Source organism: Microtus ochrogaster, chromosome 15 (genome assembly GCF_000317375.1).
Source record: "Microtus ochrogaster isolate Prairie Vole_2 chromosome 15, MicOch1.0, whole genome shotgun sequence".
In the NCBI taxonomy this organism is placed as follows: Eukaryota; Metazoa; Chordata; class Mammalia; order Rodentia; family Cricetidae; genus Microtus; species Microtus ochrogaster.
The window spans coordinates 24,818,138-24,838,706 of NC_022017.1; the positions used below are offsets into that span (position 1 = coordinate 24,818,138).

General features: G+C 47.8%; 1 protein-coding gene across 1 annotated transcript in view; it reads right to left on the bottom strand.

Moving 5' to 3' along the window:
• Tbc1d22a (TBC1 domain family member 22A) overlaps positions 1–20,569 on the bottom strand; it is a 285,808-nt gene that overhangs the window by 126,374 nt on the left and 138,865 nt on the right. Inside the window, exons 9-10 of the mRNA XM_005354385.1 lie at positions 15,937–16,046; positions 3,936–4,011 (exon numbers count right to left, since the gene is read on the bottom strand). Of these exons, the coding sequence (XP_005354442.1) occupies positions 3,936–4,011; positions 15,937–16,046 (186 nt within the window). The remainder of the gene's footprint in view (positions 1–3,935; positions 4,012–15,936; positions 16,047–20,569) is intronic.

Genomic DNA, 20,569 nt, shown 5'->3' on the forward strand with positions numbered 1-20,569 from the left:
CACCGTCTTTGCACTGGCTGATCTGCGGCCTCCGTCTCAGGTGTTAGGCCCGGTCACCGAGCTCTTCATTTAGTTGGTTTTTAAGTGTCATATTATTATCAGGGGTGGGGGGAGAAGGAGAGGGAGGAAGGGAGGGAGGGAAAGATGGAGAGAAAGAGACGGAGTGTGGCATGGCATATATGCGGAGGTCAAAGAGCACCTCTGTGGACTTTGTTCTCTCCTTTCACTTTTATGTGAGTTCCAGGGATCAGACTTGGGTTACCGGGCTTGCATGGCTGGGCATTTTTCAAACTTCTTCTGAAAAACTGTATAGTTTTCTGTTCTCTAAAGATATATTCATGATTCTTTCTCTCATTCATAATAAGAATAGCAGTTCTACTGCATGTGCCCACAGATCAGCAAAAGCACCCCACTTAATGGACCTGGCTCTTTCAGCTACTTATCCCACTGCAGGAGTCTTGTGTATGGATCACCTCTGACTGTGTACAGGTCATCATACAAAAACAGAATGCAGTGAGAACTTAGGTTCTGGGGGGCAAGGGGGACTTCCTCCAAAAAAGATTTTGTTCTCTATGTCACAAGGCTTGTGAAGAACTCCAGCACAAAATCTCCAACAATACCAGTCCTCCATAGCTTAAAGCTAGGCTGGGGTGATGTAAGGGCTGTGACCCCCTACACCCGCCCCTGTGATCGATCCCACCCCACACACGAACATACACATCCTGATGTGTCACCCCCCCCACAAACATACACACCCTGGTGTCTCTCTCTCTCTCTCACACACACACACACACACACACACACACAGACACGAACATACACACCCTGGTGTGTCTCTCTTACACACACATGAACATACACACCCTGGTGTGTCTCTCACACACACACGAACATACACACCCTGGTTTGTCTCTCTCACACATACACGAACATACACACCCTGGTGTGTCACCCACCCCCCCACACACACATGAACATACACACCCTGGTGTGTCACACATACACACACACACACACACACACACACACACACATGAACATACACACCCTGATGTGTCTCTCTCACACACACATGAACATACACACCCTGGTGTGTCACTCCCCACACACACACGAACATACACACCCTGGTATGTCACCCACCCCCCTACACACACATGAAAATACACACCCTGATGTGTCACCATTCTAGCAATCAGAAAGCAGACAGCATGCCCAAAGTAGGTCAGAGTCCAACTAGCATCCCATAAGGCTGGCAGATGGTCCCTGGGACCACTTGTCCTGGAAATGGGCATGCCTACCGGACAGCAGTGGCTTTGGCACTGATCTCACTGGGGCCTACCAGGAAGGTTCAGTAACCCTTGTATCTCTGACAGCATCCCTTCTCTCCAAAGACTCTTTTGAGTTTCTTTTCTTTCTTAATTTTTTTTCTGTTCCTTTTCATTTCTTTCTTTCTTTCTTTACTGGTTTTGGAAACATTACAGCTACCTTTTAAATTGTTCTCAGCAGGAATCTACTATGGTAAAAGCTCCTCCCACTACACCTTCTCTTAAGTCCCAACTCCAAAGGCTCAAGTTGCCATTCCACAGGGCTTCCATGGATGTCGCGGAGGCCATCTGCCCACTCCAGAGACAGCCTTTGCTCCCCCGCTCCAGTGCCACCTCAAAGGCTGCTGCCTGCTTCCTGCTCTGCCTCCATTATGTGACCGTATTCACCTGTGCACCTTCATGGTCCCATGCACCTTCGCAAGGGGTTCAGCCATGCTGGAGAAGCACGACTCAAAATGGGAAATTTCTAAAAAGTGTCTCTGGAAAATTCTTGAACTACTCCTTACCACAAGAAAATAATGACAGCACCCATCTTCAACAGTCACCACCCTTCAGTGCCTGCCTTCCTCCCTTCTCTGATTCTCTATCTCTTCTCCCCCATTCCCACAGCCTCACACATCCACCACTCCCGGGTTTCTACTTCTGTCTGCAGAGATATACCACCCATCTGGAACAGAGCATAAACCCCCATTCTTCAGCAGGCCTACAAGAACTTCCCCCTCACCAAGGCATCAATGCTTACTGAAATAAACACTGCCCTTCCCTAGAAATGCAGAACTCAAACAAGAGATTAGAATTGTTTTCTACATAGTATATCCTGCCATTAATGAAGGTTTACAGTTAGGCTACTAGAGCTGCAGCCTTGGAGTTTCTCCAAACACTGGTGGAGGCAGGTGAGGAAAAGGCTCCCAGCCAGGGCTGCAGGACCCGAGGACTAGCATTTCCTGCTCACACAGTCCAGTGTCCTTATGATGAGGTAGTTACATACATTTTTAGAGATTTTGTCATGAGAACAGAAACAAACAGGTTGCACAGCCTGCCCTGGGATAGCAGACACCATACTGTGCTGTAAGGAGCTGATCCTTGCTAGAAATAAAGACGCACTTCACCCAGAGCACAGGCGGGCAGCTCTGCGGTAGTCGCTGCTGCTCTTCTGAACAATCACAGTGTAAATCTGCAGTGTGCCTCCTTCTGAACCACAGCACCAGAAAAAAAAAATCAATTCAAGCATTTCCCCAACTGCAGCGCTGGAGCAAACCAGCCCTGGCCACAACTTAAGGCTCATGGAAAATATAAAATAAGCCTTCTAAGGGGCACAGGAGGAAAAGAAGAACCTGCTAGAAATGTGTAACTCACAGCTCCTGCAAATAGTATTTCAAAGAACTAAATGAGGCCAGGGACACTTGTGAAATCGCTGGTAGGAAAAAACTTCAACCAGAGCTGAGCAAAAGCGCAACGTGAGTGTAGAATAAATGCACAGGGTGCACTGACGGAAGAAAGAGCAGCACTTTGGAGAGAGGTTGAAAAGCAGCTAAACACACTGAATCCAATAAAGCATCCCTAGAAGTGCATGGGACTTCATAATATGGAAATGAGGTAATAACCATCAGACAGAACCGACTCCCAGGCTCAATCAAAGAACACAGTGCAGTTTAGAAATTTTTGGCTCTGGTTTATAATGCCACTCAGTCATTTCCCAAACCAAGTATCTTCCTATGAAGAGGGCTGTCACAATTTTCTCCTTCCTTAGTAGCAGCAAGGGGAAGGCTGGGGTGGAGCCTGCACAAACAGAAGGCACACAGCCACGACTACATCTCAACAGTGCTCTGCACCTTTGGCGAAGGGACTTGCCTGACTCACTGGGGACTCTAGGAAGCAGGGAGCATCTTCTACAGCTCAGTGCTGACTGGCTGGTGTCACATATATACATAGGCCTGGTTCTGCTTGGCATCACTTTGTTAATGCTCTGCTCATTAATTTAACAAACTATCAGGAGGCTCTGCTTGGAATGGGCAAGCATTATCTCTCAACTTTCATTTAATTAAACTCTGCTATTGCAATATGACATTCAGCACATCGCAAGGGGAATTATTTTAAGGACGAAGGTAAAAAGTATTTCAAAGGCCTCACTTAAACATGAAAGCATAATCTAAAATTGCCCGAGCACACACTATAATTTTTCTATAATATTGAAGATGTTCTTTCTGGACTTGGTAATTAATTGGATTCCATGGAGAAATTATTCTATCCTCCTTGATAGCAAATGATATACACAGGCAGAAGAGGCAAGGCAAAGGACAGCCATCAGCAACCACCCTGTTGCCCAGACGAGAAGCTGCAGCTGACCCAGGAGGGAGGCTGGCTGCCAGGAGCATGGGCGTCTCCTTCTCCACAGAGTCCTGACTGGAGCCCAGAATGAAGGAGCAGAACAGCATCTTCTCCTGTTAAGAATGCACTTGGGTGAGAGCTAGCAGGCCCAGGTACCACCAGCCAAATGAGAACAAGAACAGTGGTGTCTGGTAGAGCTGAGGAGCAGGGCCACACCCCCCCAGGCTTCCTTCTAGCACTCCCCTGCCTCAGGGAAGGGCTTCTCTGGAGCTGACTCACCATCAATCCGGCTCACAAGTTCTTCCAGCATCTTCACTTTCATTTGAATCCCAGGCTGGGCAAAGGTGTAGTTGTCCTAAGGAAAAGAATAATAATGCATATGATATGTACATAAATAAAACACGTGGCTAAGGAGGCTTTGAGACCTTAGATTCAGATACCTAGGACCCATATAAAAGCCAAGTAGCTATTGAGGCCACCTGTGACCCCAGAACTTGGAAGAGACAACAGGGCACCCCTAGATCACAGTAGCTGGCAGACTAGCAAGAACTGGAGAACTCTGGATTCAACCAAGAGGCTGTACCTCAAAAAATGAAGTGAGATTGAAGAAGACAGCTGATATCAATTCCAGGCCTAAACATACACCAATGCACACATGCTCACACATGGGTGAACACACACAAAGACATACCACACATGAGTGCCACTCCCCTCCAATAACCCAGATACTCCAAAAAGAAAAAGCACTGAAAGCAAGTTTATAATGCAAAACAATTTTATAAAACAAACCAAGTACACACTGCTAGGCTGCCTCTTGAGAAACAGATACAGGGCGACACTCTGTGTAAGACTAACAGAGCACAGCACCATCAGGTCTCACCCCCATCTGATGCCAGAGGACGCACACAGTTCCCAGGAACGCTTCATGGAACATTTCTATCTGCTAATGTTGAATATTTACATTTAAATTGAACAAACCAGCACCCACGTGTCTGGCTCATTGAGCAGAACCATCTGCTGGAATGACCACCTCGCTGGGCACCTGGACAGCAAGCACCAGGCCCACCAGGGAGCCAATGAGTAACAGGAAATGTGCTGACAGTGCAGCAATCCAAGTGCTAACAATACAGTCACTGCATGAGAAGTGAGAGGTGACGATTCTCAGCCATGTGGGTGAGCTCGGGTGGGCTCATGTAGACTGGGGGTGGGCAGCACAGCCTGGGGGAGGGAGCTTTAAGTGAGAGAGACCTGGAACAGAACCTTAGCTAATATTTAGGAGACCGTGATATCCACAAGCAGTTGGCCTCTCTGGGTTTGTATCTCAACATCTATGTGATGGGAATGAACACCCTGCCATCTTGGCCTGCTTGGAAGTCTCGGAACAGAACCCAGCGGAGCAGGGAAGAGCTCTCAAGTACAAGATGAGCATGACAAATGGCGGCACTCAAACCTGACAGCACTCCAAAGCAGTTGAAGAAACTGGGGGATGACATATCCCCTACTTCCCACGGTGAGAGCCCACCCCAGGAGACTAATCACTGCTTTAAGGGAGGACAGAGGCGCTGTGGGCTCATCACTTGCCCAGCCTGCGCCCATCAGCTCTGGCTGGAGACAGCAGCCTGGGCAATACTGAATTTAGTCAGTTATTTGGCTTCCATGCTAGAAAACCACATCAAGCCCCTGTTCAACAAGAATGGTAGCCCTCTTTGCTTCCACCTGCCACTGTTTTGTTTTATTTCTAAGTCTGTCCAAAGCTCAGGAAGGGAAGATGACTTTTCAGAAGGACACCAGTCTGTAAGGGAAAGAAGAGGAAGAGGGAGGAGCGACCCTACTTTGAAAAGACCTCTGAGGCTAATGAGAAGGCCTTGGCACTCTGGCCTGAGGCAGAAGACAAGAACAGCAACACTCTGACTGGTCTAACACAGGATGGGCAGAACTTCGGAGAGAAAGCCCATCTTAATGGAGGTGCAGGGTGGTCCAGCTGGGGATGACCCTATTTCTATGTCTAGACTGGTTCCATGGCTTGAACTCTGCCTTGAGTCCAGGCTCCATGAGCTCTGGTAGCAGCTGTAAAGTCCACACGGAGTGCTCCAAGATGGCAATCACTGGTGGAAGAGCTGGGCTGCATGAGATGGCACAGAGAAGGAAAGGCCTGCTGGGTGTCCTGCTGACTGCCATCCTATAGTAACAAAGCTACACAGACCCTGGGCTCACCCAACAGCACCTCCCAACACACACGCACGACATGGGAAATGCTTCACTTAGAAAGTTCCAGCTGTGCCAAACTGGAAACAAAACATATAGACGAGAAGCGACATGAAAGGCAAGACCACAGTGGGTGCTGGCCCTGGAGTATAGCACAAGGCCTGGCTAGGAATGCCACTGTGAGGGTGTGAGGGCTGGGCTGAACCAGACAAGGTTCTAAGTAAAGCTAGAAGTGGAGATCAGAGCACAGAGGGGCCCCAAGGTCCCTAGGGACAATGGCATATTCAGGAAAGGGGAAGTGAGGGCAAGGCAGGCAGTGGAAGAAGGCCATTCTGAAGTAGCTACAAGCAGATGGTGAGAAAAAGGCACAGCTGCCCAGTGACATCAGCCAGGGGAAAGGGCAGCAGCCCACTGTCGTGGCTACAAAATTCATACTTTGGAAAGATCCCTGATTGTGCAGTGTAGAAATAACAGAGAGGGACCAAAGAGGGTGAGGACTATCAGTTACAAGACAGAGGCCATAATAGAGACAAAATGATAACAGAGCTCCCTACTGAGGACGCAGTCGACCCAACTGTCCCAGCTGCTTCCCACTGACCTATACTGACTGGGTTTTTGAACTTGAATACAGGATTTTACATTTATTCCTATTAGTGTGTGCATTTGATTGGTTCTGGGCTGGTATTCCAGGCAGCTGAACTCATTCTGAATCGTGATTATGTCATCCATCACATTAGCTGTCCCTCCAAGCTTAGAAGCACTGGTTAAAGCAATACCCTCAATGTCTCCATTACAGTCTCAGAGAAGGGATGGGAAGGACAGGGACAAGGACGGGGCTGGAGCAAGCCTCTCAGAGTGCAGTCAGCATAGAACAGCTCCTGAAAACACATGGCACCTTGCCTGATTCCTTGTTTTCCCACCTGCCAGCTCAATTCCCTCCTGCTTCTCTCACCTATGACAGGGAGGCAGAATGACCCCTCATACGGGCGGGCGCAGGGTGAGGGGTGAGCAACTGCATCAAATGGAACCTACCATAACATCTACCCCAAGTACATTCTCCACCTTCCTGCACCCAGCTTGTAGATCACAGGACAGGGTCTATTACTGAGGGGTCCTGCCAGGCACAGGACAAGGAGCAGCATGGAACTGCAGCACAGGGCCCAGTAAGACAGTGCAGAGTGGTCAAAACAGAACTGCCACTGGATAAAGGACAGCTGTGGATCCGAGGCAGAACAACAGGATGTGCACAGCCAGTCTGGAAAGGCCACCCTTCCAACATGTGACATTGTGACAAAGGCAAAAAACCATGGAGACTGGGTTCCAGTGGAAGGCAAGGAGGATGAACAGGTGGAACACAGACTGACTACTGAGGACTAATGGACAGCACATGCTGTTAGGCATCTGCCAAACCCGGGGTTTACAGCATTGGGGGTGAGCCTAAAGAAACCATGAGCTTGAGTTGATCATGACTCATTGATATTGGCCTGTCAGTCACAGTGTGCTACACTAATGCAAACAGTCTTACAGGGGAAGGACGGCTGGGGAGGGAGAGGGGAGACTACATGGGAACTCCCCAGTGTCACCTTTTATCTGAAGTTGCTCTAAAACAGCCATTAAGAAGAAAATAAAAAATAAGAATTTATAACTAGATATCAGGCATGGCATATACCTTTAATTCTAGCACTTGGGAGACAGAGGCAGGTGGATCTCTGAGTTCAAGACCAGCCTGGTCTACATAGTAAGTTCCAGGACAACCAAAGCTACATAGTAAGGCCCTGTCAAGAGAGAGAGAGAGAGAGAGAGAGAGAGAGAGAGAGATATCCAGGCACTCCTAGGTAAGGGCTCACTGAGTGTGTCAGTGAGAAGGCACTTGCTGTGTGTTCTTAGAAGCAGCACAGCAGCCAGCAGGAGACTCCCTGACTTCTCCACAGCAGGTGGTCTGACCATTTTCAGGCAAGGAGCAGCTAGGTGACTTAAAGGAGCACCTTTTTTGTTCAGGCAGGAATGTGGATTTTTATGTTTCTCAATGCCATTTTAAAAGAATTTAATTTCACCTTTAAATTGCTTACTGCTCATTCTTAATGAATCTTTGCAGCCCAGTTACAGAAGGACTTTGTCAGTTTAATATACCTCTATTTTACTGAGCAAAACTCTAACATGACATCTTGACTCTTCAGCACACAGAGCCGGCCTCAGTGGGTACGTGAGTGAGGTCTGCATTCCCCATCTGTAAGTTGGCAGGTACTCTCTATCTGCTCACTCCCAAGTCAATAGGGTCTCCTGCAGACGGCTCTCCCCAGTGTCCACAAAGGCCAGCTCAGAGCCCCCTGACAAAGCACAGTGATCCTCCCTAGTTCTCCTTCCTTTGAACCGAGTAAGCAGGAGTCAGCTCCCTGGGACTATGACCTGGGAATTCCCAGTGGTCTGAGCGCATTCCTGAGGGTCACCACAGCTCTACTTGAAGGTCACCACCTGCACCAGGTCAACAATGCCCACTTCAGGCACCAACCTTCTCTGGTGGCCTTCTCACCAACAAGTTCCAGGATAATGGAGCCACTTTCCCTCTCATTCCAATTCTACCAGGCCACCAACCAGTTCTTAGATTGAATAATTCCTCCCCAAGGAAAGGAAATGTAAATGACTAATTATAAAAGGCAACGGTTCTCTTCTCCTCAGAGAAGCTGTCCTGCTAAGTAATGAGTCCAAGAGTAATAGTATGACTTCAGGGTAGGCGAGTGTGGAGCTGTAATTCAGGAAGTAATGGCTGGCCGACAAACCCTGGCATGAGAGCTGTTAGGGAAATGAACAGACTGGCAAAAGCACAAGAATAATCCCCCAAGAGCCACAGGAGGATGCCCGCTGCCTGGAACTTCAACCTGCACCCAGACCTCGGACACCACCACCACAAAGGGCTAAGACTCCGTGGAGACCAATCCCCAGCCTGCACCCCCACCCCAGAAAAACTAGCGTTCACAACAGCTTCATCAGACCTGTCTCCACACAGTCCGCTGTGAAGAAACAACCCAGCAGAAACCCTTCATACGTATTTCCTCAGTCTACACCAGAAGTCATGGCCAAAAGGAAGCCATAGACACTCAACAGTATTAACAGATAGCGCGTGTGTCAGAAACAGAGCTCAGGCAGGAAAGTCACAAGTTCCAGGCTAGCCTGGGCTATAGAGAAATATCCTATATCAAAACAAAAATAGAAAACTATAGAGCAACTGAAGAAACTAGGCCCCGATTTTTTTTTTTAACTCTACACCTCTTGCTGGTACTTAGGGGCAAAAATAAGTGCCCCTGCATAGGCCTCAAACATAGGTCTGCTGTGTTAGCTGGCAGGAGAACCAGAAGTCTCAGCTTCCATTTCGGATGACCACAGGGAGCCAGAGCTAGCAGTGCTTCACCACCAGGCTCTTTTCTTACAGCCTCATTCCTTTCTTAAGGCAACGCCATGCATCACAATCACAGACAGGGTCTCCTGGGTGCAAGCATCTGCTGACTGCAAGCCCAGACTCTTTCTACAATGCTCCTTCCTGGGGTGGTGTTAGGATTCTATCTGCAACTAGGATCTAATGCCTCACCACAAAGCTGTAGCCCAAGCTGGCTTCAAACTCAAGACCTTCCTGCCTCTGGCAATTCAGCATTTCCTACCAGCATGAGTACCACAACCAGTACAACCAGGTAAGTCCACACAGTAGGCCTGAGCATAGTCAGAACATTCTCCTAAGCCTGCAGATCACTCCCCAGACTTATCTCTATCATCCCTTGGCAGTGTCTGGGGCAGCCATTCTCACAAAACCAGGACTCAAGCTGTCCACTGGCCCAGCCTAACACTGTGCAGCACAAATGCCCCTCATGGTAGGAATTTTAGTTTTTCTCTAGCATTTATTAATTATACACAATAGGTTTTGTTATAATGCATACACTGCATTACCCGCCCCCAACACACACAACAAGATGTCCTCCCTCTCCCCAGCTAAACTCCTTGTACTTTCACCATTTTTGTATATTTGTTTGTGTTTTAGTTTGGATTTTGTTCTTTTAGTCAGTCTCACTATGTCACCCTCACTGGCCTGGAACTCACTATGGAGACCAACCAGACTTGCCTTGAACTCTGCTTCTTAAATACAGGTCATTGTGTCCAACTTTCATGTTGTTGTTGTTAATGTTATTGTTTTAATATGGGCAGGGGGCACAGAGGCCAAAAAAGGCCATGGGATCCCCTGGAGTTAGAGTTAAAGGTGACTGTGAGCCACCTGAGAAAAGCTCTCAAGCAGGGTGCACTATCTCCAGCACGCACACCCACAGTAATTTCTTACCCTTTCACACTGACTCCTGGGGGGCAGTTGAGCAGTAGCCAGAGCTCAAGAGTCCAAAATCTCAATATGATACAGTCTAGGTGGTAGGTGCCTGGGAGCCTCTTAGGAGGATGGGGTTAATGGCTGCATTTCCCCCACCCATCCTATCATTCTGTACCATCATGTTTGGCATGACTGTGTTAAGCAGTGCACAGCTGACCCCTAGATTTCAATCCAATCTATCTGGCAGCTTCTTTCTTCATAGCATCAAGCACGTCTTCCCACTTTCTCCTCCCTCTGCTGTTTCTCATCTACTTCCATCTCCATTTTCAGTTTGTAGGCTCCCGCCTACCCTTCCTCCGAGGGTGCCTCTTCCGGTCCCGTACCTTTCGCCTCACACCTGCATGTCTGACTTGATTTCTCTCTCGACATTAGTTTTACTTATTGACTCTACGCAAGAAGGACTTAGATTCCAAGGCCAAGGTGGGGATACTCAAATTGTAACTTCCTAAATAAAACAAAACAAATTTCAACTGCTCAGTCATCATCTTCTCAGTGCTATCTTCCCCCCAGAGAGTCTGTCTGGGTTTGCTCCCACCCCTTCATTTCCTCAGACCCTCATTCAGTCCCCGAATCCTCTCCGGTTGTGCCTAATGGGTTGCAGAATGTGATGACTATAATCTGGCTGCTGGAAGTTCCAGTTAGTTTGTTCAAAGTTGTCAGAGTTGTATTCTGGTTGCAAACTGTGCCTCCACCCTTCACACTTTAAACCTAGGCATACTATGGCCTGCTCAGTCAGTGTACTAGGGCTCCCATCCCTGACGACAGTGATGCTGGAGCTCCCTGCCACATAGGCTGACTGCCTGCTCTGTTGTTGGGAGCCAGGCTGACCCAAAGCTTTCCCTAAGACCTTAGTGTATGGAGAAGGAATGTAGTTCCTTGCCTAAACCCAGGAGCATGCTTGGCAAGGCCAGTAATGGCCTGGGGCTAGGGTCTTGGAGGATCTGTGACTTCAAATCCTAGAAACTCAACTCTTGTCCCCACACCAAGGGCTGTGGTTAATTATCAGTCTATGATGTTGTGTACTCAGTCTACGATGACTAAGATATCATGTGTTCTCCTTGTACAACATTGCCGGATTAGCTTCCTGCTGGCTCTACCCCATTGTATGATAGCTTCCTGCTTACTCTGTCCCATTTTCCCCTGCAAACAGTATAAAAGGTGCTACACTTCTTAATAAGTCTGGTGGCATGAGCCATCAGCTTAAGCAAGATCACCTGATTGCAAACTTCCGTTTCCTCTTATCTTCACATCCCCTGGCCTGTCAGGAACCTGGACCAGGTAACTCTATACTCTCTCTCTCTGACCTCTTCTGGAGCTTCTCAGTGAGAGAAGCCATGTGTCTGGGTTGAGAAAGCACGGGTCTCATGCAAAAGCCTTCAATCACTAGCCAACTGCTGGGGTTTCCAAGACCCTTTCAAGTTTTTCTGATAGACCAAAACTGATTGTGTTCCTAACAATACAGGAACACAAAAGACCTTTTTCACTGTGTTGAGGTTTGCACTGAAGCACACAGCAGGGTGAGTGCACACCAGAGCACAGGGAAGAATCCAGGCAGCACCATCCACCCTTGCTGGCGTTCAGTGCATTCCCAAAGCCCTGTGACTTCAAACAAAAGGCAGTCTTGCTGAAGAACACCCCTCATGAAGTGGTCATCTTAACTTCTACATTAAAATCAAGTCTAATTTTACTAATGACAGTGTTCAACTCTGTCTGGAAGAAGCACCTTTCTAACATTTTGAGGCAGGATGGAGGGCAGGAAAAGCCTTGTGTATGAAGGCAGCTGAGCTATCCTCCAGGAAAGTTCCACACGGCTACTGTAGCTGAGAACTATAAAGGATACCACCTTCAAGAATCACCACCTTCAAAGGCAAAATGGCTATGCAAACCTGGGACTTACCAGTTATTTTCCCAAAAATGAACAGTTATTCTATCACTTCAGACACTAGATAGTGATTGCTACCAATAACAACATTTGAACTTCCAAGTAGTAGAGAACCTGAATTTTGAAAGGTTATCATTCACTACTGTGGAGCTGAGCTGGAAGAAACAATGCTAAGGAATGTGACTGGTGATCATCTAATCAACATGGGAAACCTCTGACACTGAAGCATGGGGGCATGGGACAGCTCTGCTCTGCATATCCCTGTCACTCACATCTCCCAGGGCATGATGGGCATTTCTCTTACTTGAAACAGTCTGGGGCAGGAAAACCAAGGCCACAGTGCATCTGCAGACTCTCCTCAAGTGTACTGGCTGCCTTCTAACAGACCAGCGTACTTTCTTTCTGGAGGACTGCCCTTGCTACTAACAAGCCACCAAAGCAGGTTACATGTGTTCTACACACAGTCACCAGCATCTCCAGGCAACTGCAGTGGGAGCAGTTTTTCCAAAGTTTAATATCCTCTTGGGCCAATACTCTCTGCTCACCCCCACTGCTATCCTGTCTACCAACAAGCCCCTGGGCTTCAGATCGGGGCCAGAAGGGCGGTACTTGTCATACCCACCATAGTGACCCTTAGCACCTGCATAGGCATGCTCATCATACTTTGGAGGAATTAAGAGTTAGCAGATCAATTACAAAAACTTAGCGGACTGAACAATAGTGGTACATGCCTTTAATCCCAGCACTGGGGAGGCAGAGGCAGGAAGATCTCTGAGTTGGAGGCCAGCCTGGTATACAGAGTAAGTTCCAGGACAGCCAGGACTGTTCACATAGAGAAGAAAGCCTGTCTCAAAAAACAAAATAAATAAACAAACAGAAGACATAAAAACTTAGTAGGCACAGAATCTCCTAACCAAACATAGCTACAGCTATCCAGTGCGTCCAAAACCAAACAAAACATAGTTGCAGTTTTCTACCCTCTTGATTTCAACCTGTGGGGGGCAACCCCTTTGGCAAGCCTCCATCTCCAAAAAAATATTTACAGTATGATTTATAACAGTAGCAAAATTACAGTTCCAAAGTAGTAATGAAGTAATTTTATGGTAGGGCTCACCACAACATGAGGAGCTGTATTAAAGCGTGGCAGCATTAAGAAGGTTGAGAACCACTGCTCTAGAATCCGCCCTGCAAAACAATTCACTCTACCTACTTGAGCAAAGCAGAAGCATGGGAGCCATGGGGAGTCCAGACATAGGCTCCTTCACAGGCTGTATAACCTGAGGCTGCCCTGTCTCCCTGGGCATCCATCCACCTGGTGCACAGGGTCTGGTACAAGGTTTAGGGTCCTGCAGTAGGAGATATACCCAACTCCTGTTTTCCTCCCTTAAGTCACTGCCTATTAACCACAAAGCCTGTGGCCCTAGTTTGGTTCCTAGTCTGGAGTCCTGAACCCCTGGAAGACCCATAGAAAGTGTGTGGATAGCTAACACACTTTGATAAGTCAACTTAGTCTTATAGAAACCCTGAAGACATGGGTAAAGGCCAGATAGGAACATCTGCATTCAACAAAACCAAGGCTGTTTTCAGAGGGTCTCCAACCCAGACCGTGGCACAGGGGAGAATTCCAGCAGAACAAAGAATGGAGGAGAAAGAGGTGTGACCTGGGGTGGCAAGTGGGTGAAGAGACAAGCCACCACTGGTAAGGGGCAGGGTCATGCAGGCCCTTGGAGGATAGTAAAGGTTCATTCAAGCCTGTAATTTTTTTTTCGAGACAAGGTTTGGAATCTGTCCTGGAACTAGCTCTTATAGATCAGGCTAGCCTCGAACTCAAAGAGATCTGCCTGCCTCTGCCTCCTGAGTGGTGGGGTTAAAGGTATTGCTATCACCGCCCAGCTTCAAGCATGAATTTTAACCAAGCTTAAGCTAACCTAAAACAACACCGGCTCTTGTACAAAAAGGTCCCAAAGTCTCCAGTCTCTTGGGATTGCCTTAACCATAAGAAATATAGCAAGAACCCAAATCCCTAATGGTGGAACAGCTCACACAAGGCTCATGTGGAATCAATCCTAGCCGCATGAGGAAAAGACAGATAGCTACCACCGAGCTGCAAACGTGCCCTAAACAAAGGCGCCAGAGGAGTGTTGTGCCTTCTGCTTGTCAGTCCTGTCAATAAACCCTTTTCCCGACAACAAAGCCCAGGTGAAAAATGAAAGGGCAGCATTGATCTCGTTGTACAGCCATCTTATTTACAAACAGAAGCCAGATAATCTTGGATTTAAATGGCACAAGTGCCATCACTCACAATCAGAGACGTGACAATGATAATTTATAAACTTTACATTATAGTTCAATCCCTTCTCTTAACAGGGAAAGGCTAAATTCTGAAGGAGCAAAAAATATGAAAACATTAACAAAGGAGAGAAGTGATGAATTGATGCTTGGGCCAAAACATGTCTCTAGTGGGCACATTTGTCTTTACAAGAAACAAAATAAGTCAAGGGCCATCTGGATCAGCAGCAAAGGAGAGGTCTCCGCTCTTCAGTTAGACAAGTGGATGCTAATTGCTCCCCATCCACCTCAGGTATGAAAAGCACTGCAAACCCAGACCTACTTCACAAACCACTTGGCTAATCCCTTTGGATTAAGCCTTGGGGTCTAAGCCACACATTTTCTGAAGCTTTATTTGACCTTCAGGTTCAGTAAATGAGCTGAGACCACTTCAGCAGAAACACCTACTCAGAAAGATGAGGGCTACGGTGGCTCAGCTGGCTTCCTGATGCCCTGGGGGCTAAGACGCCACTTTAGCTAGCATGGTACTGGTTATGGCCTTCATGTATAGCTTCTACAAGGTAAGAATTCCCAGATGAGAATCTTGGGAATTTGGTCCCTCGTGACAGTTAAACCCCACTCTAGCCTTCCCCCTCCTCTGTCAACAGTGTCCTATGGCACCTCGTTTTGCCACACTCAGTCCTGGGAGGCTGTTGCCACTTCTGTGTGCAGTACTGAAACACCTGGCCTCCAGCCCGCAGTGTGGTCCCCTAGGCATGCATCATGCCTTGCTCAAGGGCAAAACACAGTGCCAGGTGCAAAGCAGGTACCTAGGAAAGGTATTACGAGCCAAGACCAACCCAAACACTCCACAGGGCTAAGGGCTGGTGTGCCTACTTCACCATTGCTCTACAAGTCATCCAGCTCCTGTCCCCATCCTATCAGCCAACAAAGTATTTTCCTGGCACTGTGCAGGTTCCAACACACAAAAAAACTAATTACATAAAATCAAGCTGTCATAGAGCTTTTCTGTCAACATCCCAGTCACTAACCCTTGCTTCTGTGGAGGCCAACAATGTCCCCACCATGGTGCCCAGGTACCCAGGACTCTAATAGCTGGTGTCTCCCCATGAACCAGGCACAGTGAGAGCAACCCATGCCACCAGAGAAGGACTATGGGCTGCTCACAGGTCTAGCAGGTACAGACTATAGCCCTTAAAGGGATAGATAGGTGTCTAATAGTTGGCCAAGGACTCATGGACCAGTGCCCACAGTGGTGCTGAAGGCTAGAGTAGACAGGCATAAGTGATGGTGAGACCAGAGCATGGGGATTAGACTCCACACACACCTTCCTATTGGAATACTTGGCAGGACACAACGGCTATTCCCAGAACCAGGAGCACGTATGACCCATCTCGTATCTTGTGACCCTGGGGAGGAAGGCTCCACATAGAGAAAGGCTACCTGCATTTTCAGAATTCAATTCAGAAGCCAGTGTGTGGAGAGTAGCCCGGCGGCCTCCCTCCACTTGGTTTCCTGAGCCTCCGGAGCCCCAGGCTCACCTGAATGCCATCCAGCAGCTTGCTCATGCACCAGTAGGTGTCAGCCTCAATGTTGCGAAGCACCTCTGCAGGCACACTGGAGACATCGACCTCATCCACGTCCTCCTGGTCTGTACAGAACAAGCATGGAAGATACAAGAAGCAATCAACCATGTGAAATAAACAAACAGAGACAGCAACCATGCGCATGCACGCCAGCCTCCCTCCACCACGCTTTTCATCACGTTGAATAAATGGTTCATGAGCCTCACACCTCATGACTTAATGGTTCTCAATTTTAATACCTAATTAGTTGCAGATAATTAATATTCTGAATCTACTCCGGTTAATTAGCATAATCAATATATTATAAATTATTACTGCTTAGACATCTCATATTCTAAAAAGAGAAAACCCACCATATATTGCTAAGCCCTAACAGATCTGAAAGTTTCTCAAACAGAGTTTTAAAAACTCTGCTACTAACAAATTTACATATTCATTCAGTAATAATTCCTCTAGACTACTGTTTCTGAGGTAGAGCTTTCCAAATCGCTCTAGGTAAAAACTACTGTGCTAGCGTCTAATACCCCAGGCAGAGGCCCAGATGAGCTTCAAAGAAGACAACGGTGCTCGGAAATCATTTCCTTCTGAAAGCTGAGAAGACAGACGCCTAATTGAAATGTTTCATCAGATATTTGAGCAAAATCATTTTAGACCCTTAGAAGGACAATCACCCTGGAAAATGCACATAAACATTTTAAAAATTGACCGCCCACTTATCATTTTATTTTCATTTTATTTGCAAACACATGTGCATCTTTATAAAGAAAATGTTCTTTAAGAAAGAAGCATTTTAGCCCAGACACATTTAGAAAGTTTAAGCAAAGTCCAGCAATGCTAGCAAAACTGCTGACAATTATCAAGAATTCATCCTTTTCCCATCCCCCTCTGTGCTTTAGACAGACCCACTCAGGTAACCTGTCACCACTCTGCTCCCACTGTCGGGGTCTCTAACAGTCTGTGGCATGCAAACAGCAGTGCAGAAGAGGTAAAGAGACTGGAACTCAGGAAGCCCTCAGTCACACCCCACAACAGACCGGGATCAAGTCTGCAGTCTCCCTATCATCCTCAGCCATCACTGCAGACCATCTTCACAACTGCTCCCCACAAAGGACCTGGGCCCCAGCCCACCAGCCTCCTGACCATCCTTAGTGACTTCCTCACCAGCGTCTGCATGGCTCCTGGCACATATAAGGATGGGAAAACCGCCTTCCTGGTTCTTTGTGTTCAACAGAGACCAGAAAGGTAATGGAGAAAGGAGTTGTCACATCAGGGTCCCTGAGTAGATTATAAGCAGGCTCTTTGTGCTGACTTACAGAGTCTGGAGATGGTAACAGGCCTACACACAACCAGCAGGAGCCAGCTCTTTGGTCATGTACATCAGTGACCACCAGTTCCCAGCTCACCTGCAGTGATACTGGGTCTGTAAGACACCAATGCAGAAATGGTGCTAGTACCCCCAGTTCTTTCCATGGCACTGCTTAGGTTTACGGCTTTTTTTGTGTGTGTGTGACATAACTCATACCATGAAACTACTTTCTAAATGTGTAAATAAAGGACCTTCGCCACATTTATATACTGCAAGCACATGCTGTTCTGTGTAAAGAGCCTGTGAGATCACCTCCATGAACTCCAGAGCATTTTCCTTACCCCAGTAAGAATCCCTGTACCCTTCAGGAGTCATCCCCTTTCTGCCCTCTTCCCAGTTCTTGGCAGCACCCACCAAATTCCTGTCTGCAGCCGTGCCTATTCTGGATGCCGTGTAGAGAGGAGCCAACTCCTTGTGGCCTTGCCTAGAATCTTTCACTGGTATGTCTTCTGGATACCTGCATGTGGAGACTTTGCAGGACTTCTTTCTTGTATGTGGCTGAGCAAACAGGGGTGACTGTCTCAATTTGGGGTGCTGGAAGTAACAGGTGGCTGGGTTGATGGTACTCTATATGGGAACTATTGCTTCAGCCCCAGCCCTGGGCACAGAGCTAAGTAGGAAAGGCATGTCCTCCAGGAAGTTAACTCATTAAAGGATAATACATATTCAGGGGTCAGAACAGCCCAGGTGACAGAAAGAACAAGGGTCAGTGACTGCTGAGACCCTAAATGAAGGATGCTGTCACTCCTGTCATGCTGGATCCAAAAGAGACTTGATTGTCAACTTTCCCCTTCCCTTGGATACAGGTCAGATTGACAGGCAAAGCTGTAGCACCTCACCTGACCCTCCTGCGTTGCCTTGTGATGGCCACACTCTCTGGCAGCTCTGCTCCCTACTGGCCTGCAGCAATACAAGAATCCTCCTCTATGGCCTGCCCTCAGAAGTCCCATTCTTGAAAATGTCTGATCTGGGAACCCTGCTGGCCCAGGAGGCCAGCACTTGATGTGGACAGACCCTCCGATACAGTCCCTCTGTGATTCTGCAAGAGTCTCTCAGGCTGCAGAGGCAGAGGGTATTACCTCTCTCAGGTGACAGATGTTCTCACTGCAAGGCAGCAATGGGGGAACCCCACAGGCCTACCTCACATCCAGCCCAGCCCCACTGCTTCCCTTTTCGCTGAGCTAAACGGGAAAAGTCAAGAATGCAGATGTGGTGTGAACTGCCTTCTCCTGCTCCCAGGGAAAATGGCTTCAGCAGACCTGATTCCCATCCTATTTTCCAGTTTTGGGGCATTGAATCAATAATCACAGTCCGAGGACATCTTCTGAAATGTTTTCCATTGACAAATTGTTTGTCAAGGGCCTTCCAAGAACAAGGACATCTCCTTGGGCATAATAAGAGGGAAACAGTGAGAAGAGCCCTCTCAGATTGCACGTTCACAGAAACAACTGGGCTAGCACAGCCTGGGCCTACATGAAATGGGCTCTGCATGGGGCAGGCAGAGGCCTTAATATTTCTTAGTCTGTTTAGCCAGCTTATTATTTTATCCGAGGAAATGTCAGCAGCCTATTCTGGGCGTCATTTCTCATAGCAGGTCATTTGTTACTCGTCAATGTAATGAAGTAATGGCATTTAACTCCAAGAAGCCCTCTGCCGATTTGTCTTCTAAACGCCAAGAGAATCAGACTTGCCCTCACTGTTAGAATAAGATGAATGCTCTGAACCCCATGGCAGTCACACACACTGTAGATAGACAAGGATGGAGACACAGGCACTTTGGAAGATCCAGGCTGTGGGTACAGATTCAGAACCCAGTGCAGACTGCCAACACCAAGAAAACAGGATGATGACCATCCCAGGAGACATGGCCTGGGCAGCACCATAGGTAAGACCAGCTGACCTGAGTCCCCTTCCATCTACTCGGAGCTAATATGTTGACCTAGTGACTCTAAGAAGCAGGCAGAGAACAAACACAGGGTGGATCAGTTCTCTCAGTTAAGACATCTAGCTCCAGAAGTCACTCTCTCCACAGAGTGTGCTGCCACAGGGAAGGAAGACAAAAGGTCATGCTGGAAGAAACTGGAGTGGGGGCCAGCAGGGAAGCCCCATGGATGGGGGCTGCGTGGATTATCAGGAGAATGTCCAGAGCTAGGAAGCCTGAACTGATGCGGAAGAGTTTAGCTCTCGAACCAGCAAACACCCCAGTTGCAGCCATCCTACCCATGTGGAGATGTCACCATCATATCAGTAGGAAAATACATTTCAGTTACGGTGACAGGTAAGAAAAGACAAGTAACCCTAGGGTTCTAAGGAAGAAACATATTTCAAAAGGAAACACTATCGACACAAAGGTAAAGACAGGGTAGGAAAGCTGACCTGGACAGTTGCCAGTTGGAGGGCAGAGCCCAAGTGAAAATGCACTAGCCAGATGTTGGCCCAGCACAGGGCCAAGGCTGTCCTTAGAGCTGTTTAGAAGCAGATGGCTGTGGTGGAAGGTAGGTGATGCACAGTGCACCCCTGGACTCAGACAGGGAGGTTAAACACAACCTTAGCCCAGGACTGGACCCAGGAACCCATGACAGGGCTGAGCACTTTAGGGACTCTCCGAGGTGCCTCAGAACAAATGAATTATTAAGTGTTTTTCATCTGAAATCTGACAGGAATCCAGTTCTTGCTCTTCCACTTAATTATAAACTAGAATGGAAACATGCAAGTACGACCCTGCTCTGGGGTGGGCCACTCTTCTCCCCACAATCTCAGCACCTTATCCATGCAGGACCCAGACTCTGAGCCCTATACCTTGGGAACAAAGACCCCTCCAAAGTCGAGCAGTTAATGGGGCACACAAGTTACCTCAGGGAACCTGAAGGAAGCAGAGAAGTGTCTGGTCAGCCAGGACAAAGTTCTGTGGTTCCAAGAGGACACCGAGGGAACAGTATGTCAGAAAGAAGCACGGACATTAGATTCAGGGTGACATAACTCCTTAGATCATGGGGAAAGCTTTGGGGCTGAGTTAAATGAGCTGCTTTGAAAACACTTGCTATGTTACTAGGTACAAAGTCAATCTGAAAACAACCTCATGTTGTCAACAACTCCATTTACCCTGCAGGCATCACCAAGAGGCCCACAGCTTACAGGGTACACAACAAGCTGGGCCCCTCTTCCTCCTCTGCAGAAGGGTCCAGGGTAGAATGACAGGCAAAGGCTCATAAGGAATAAAAG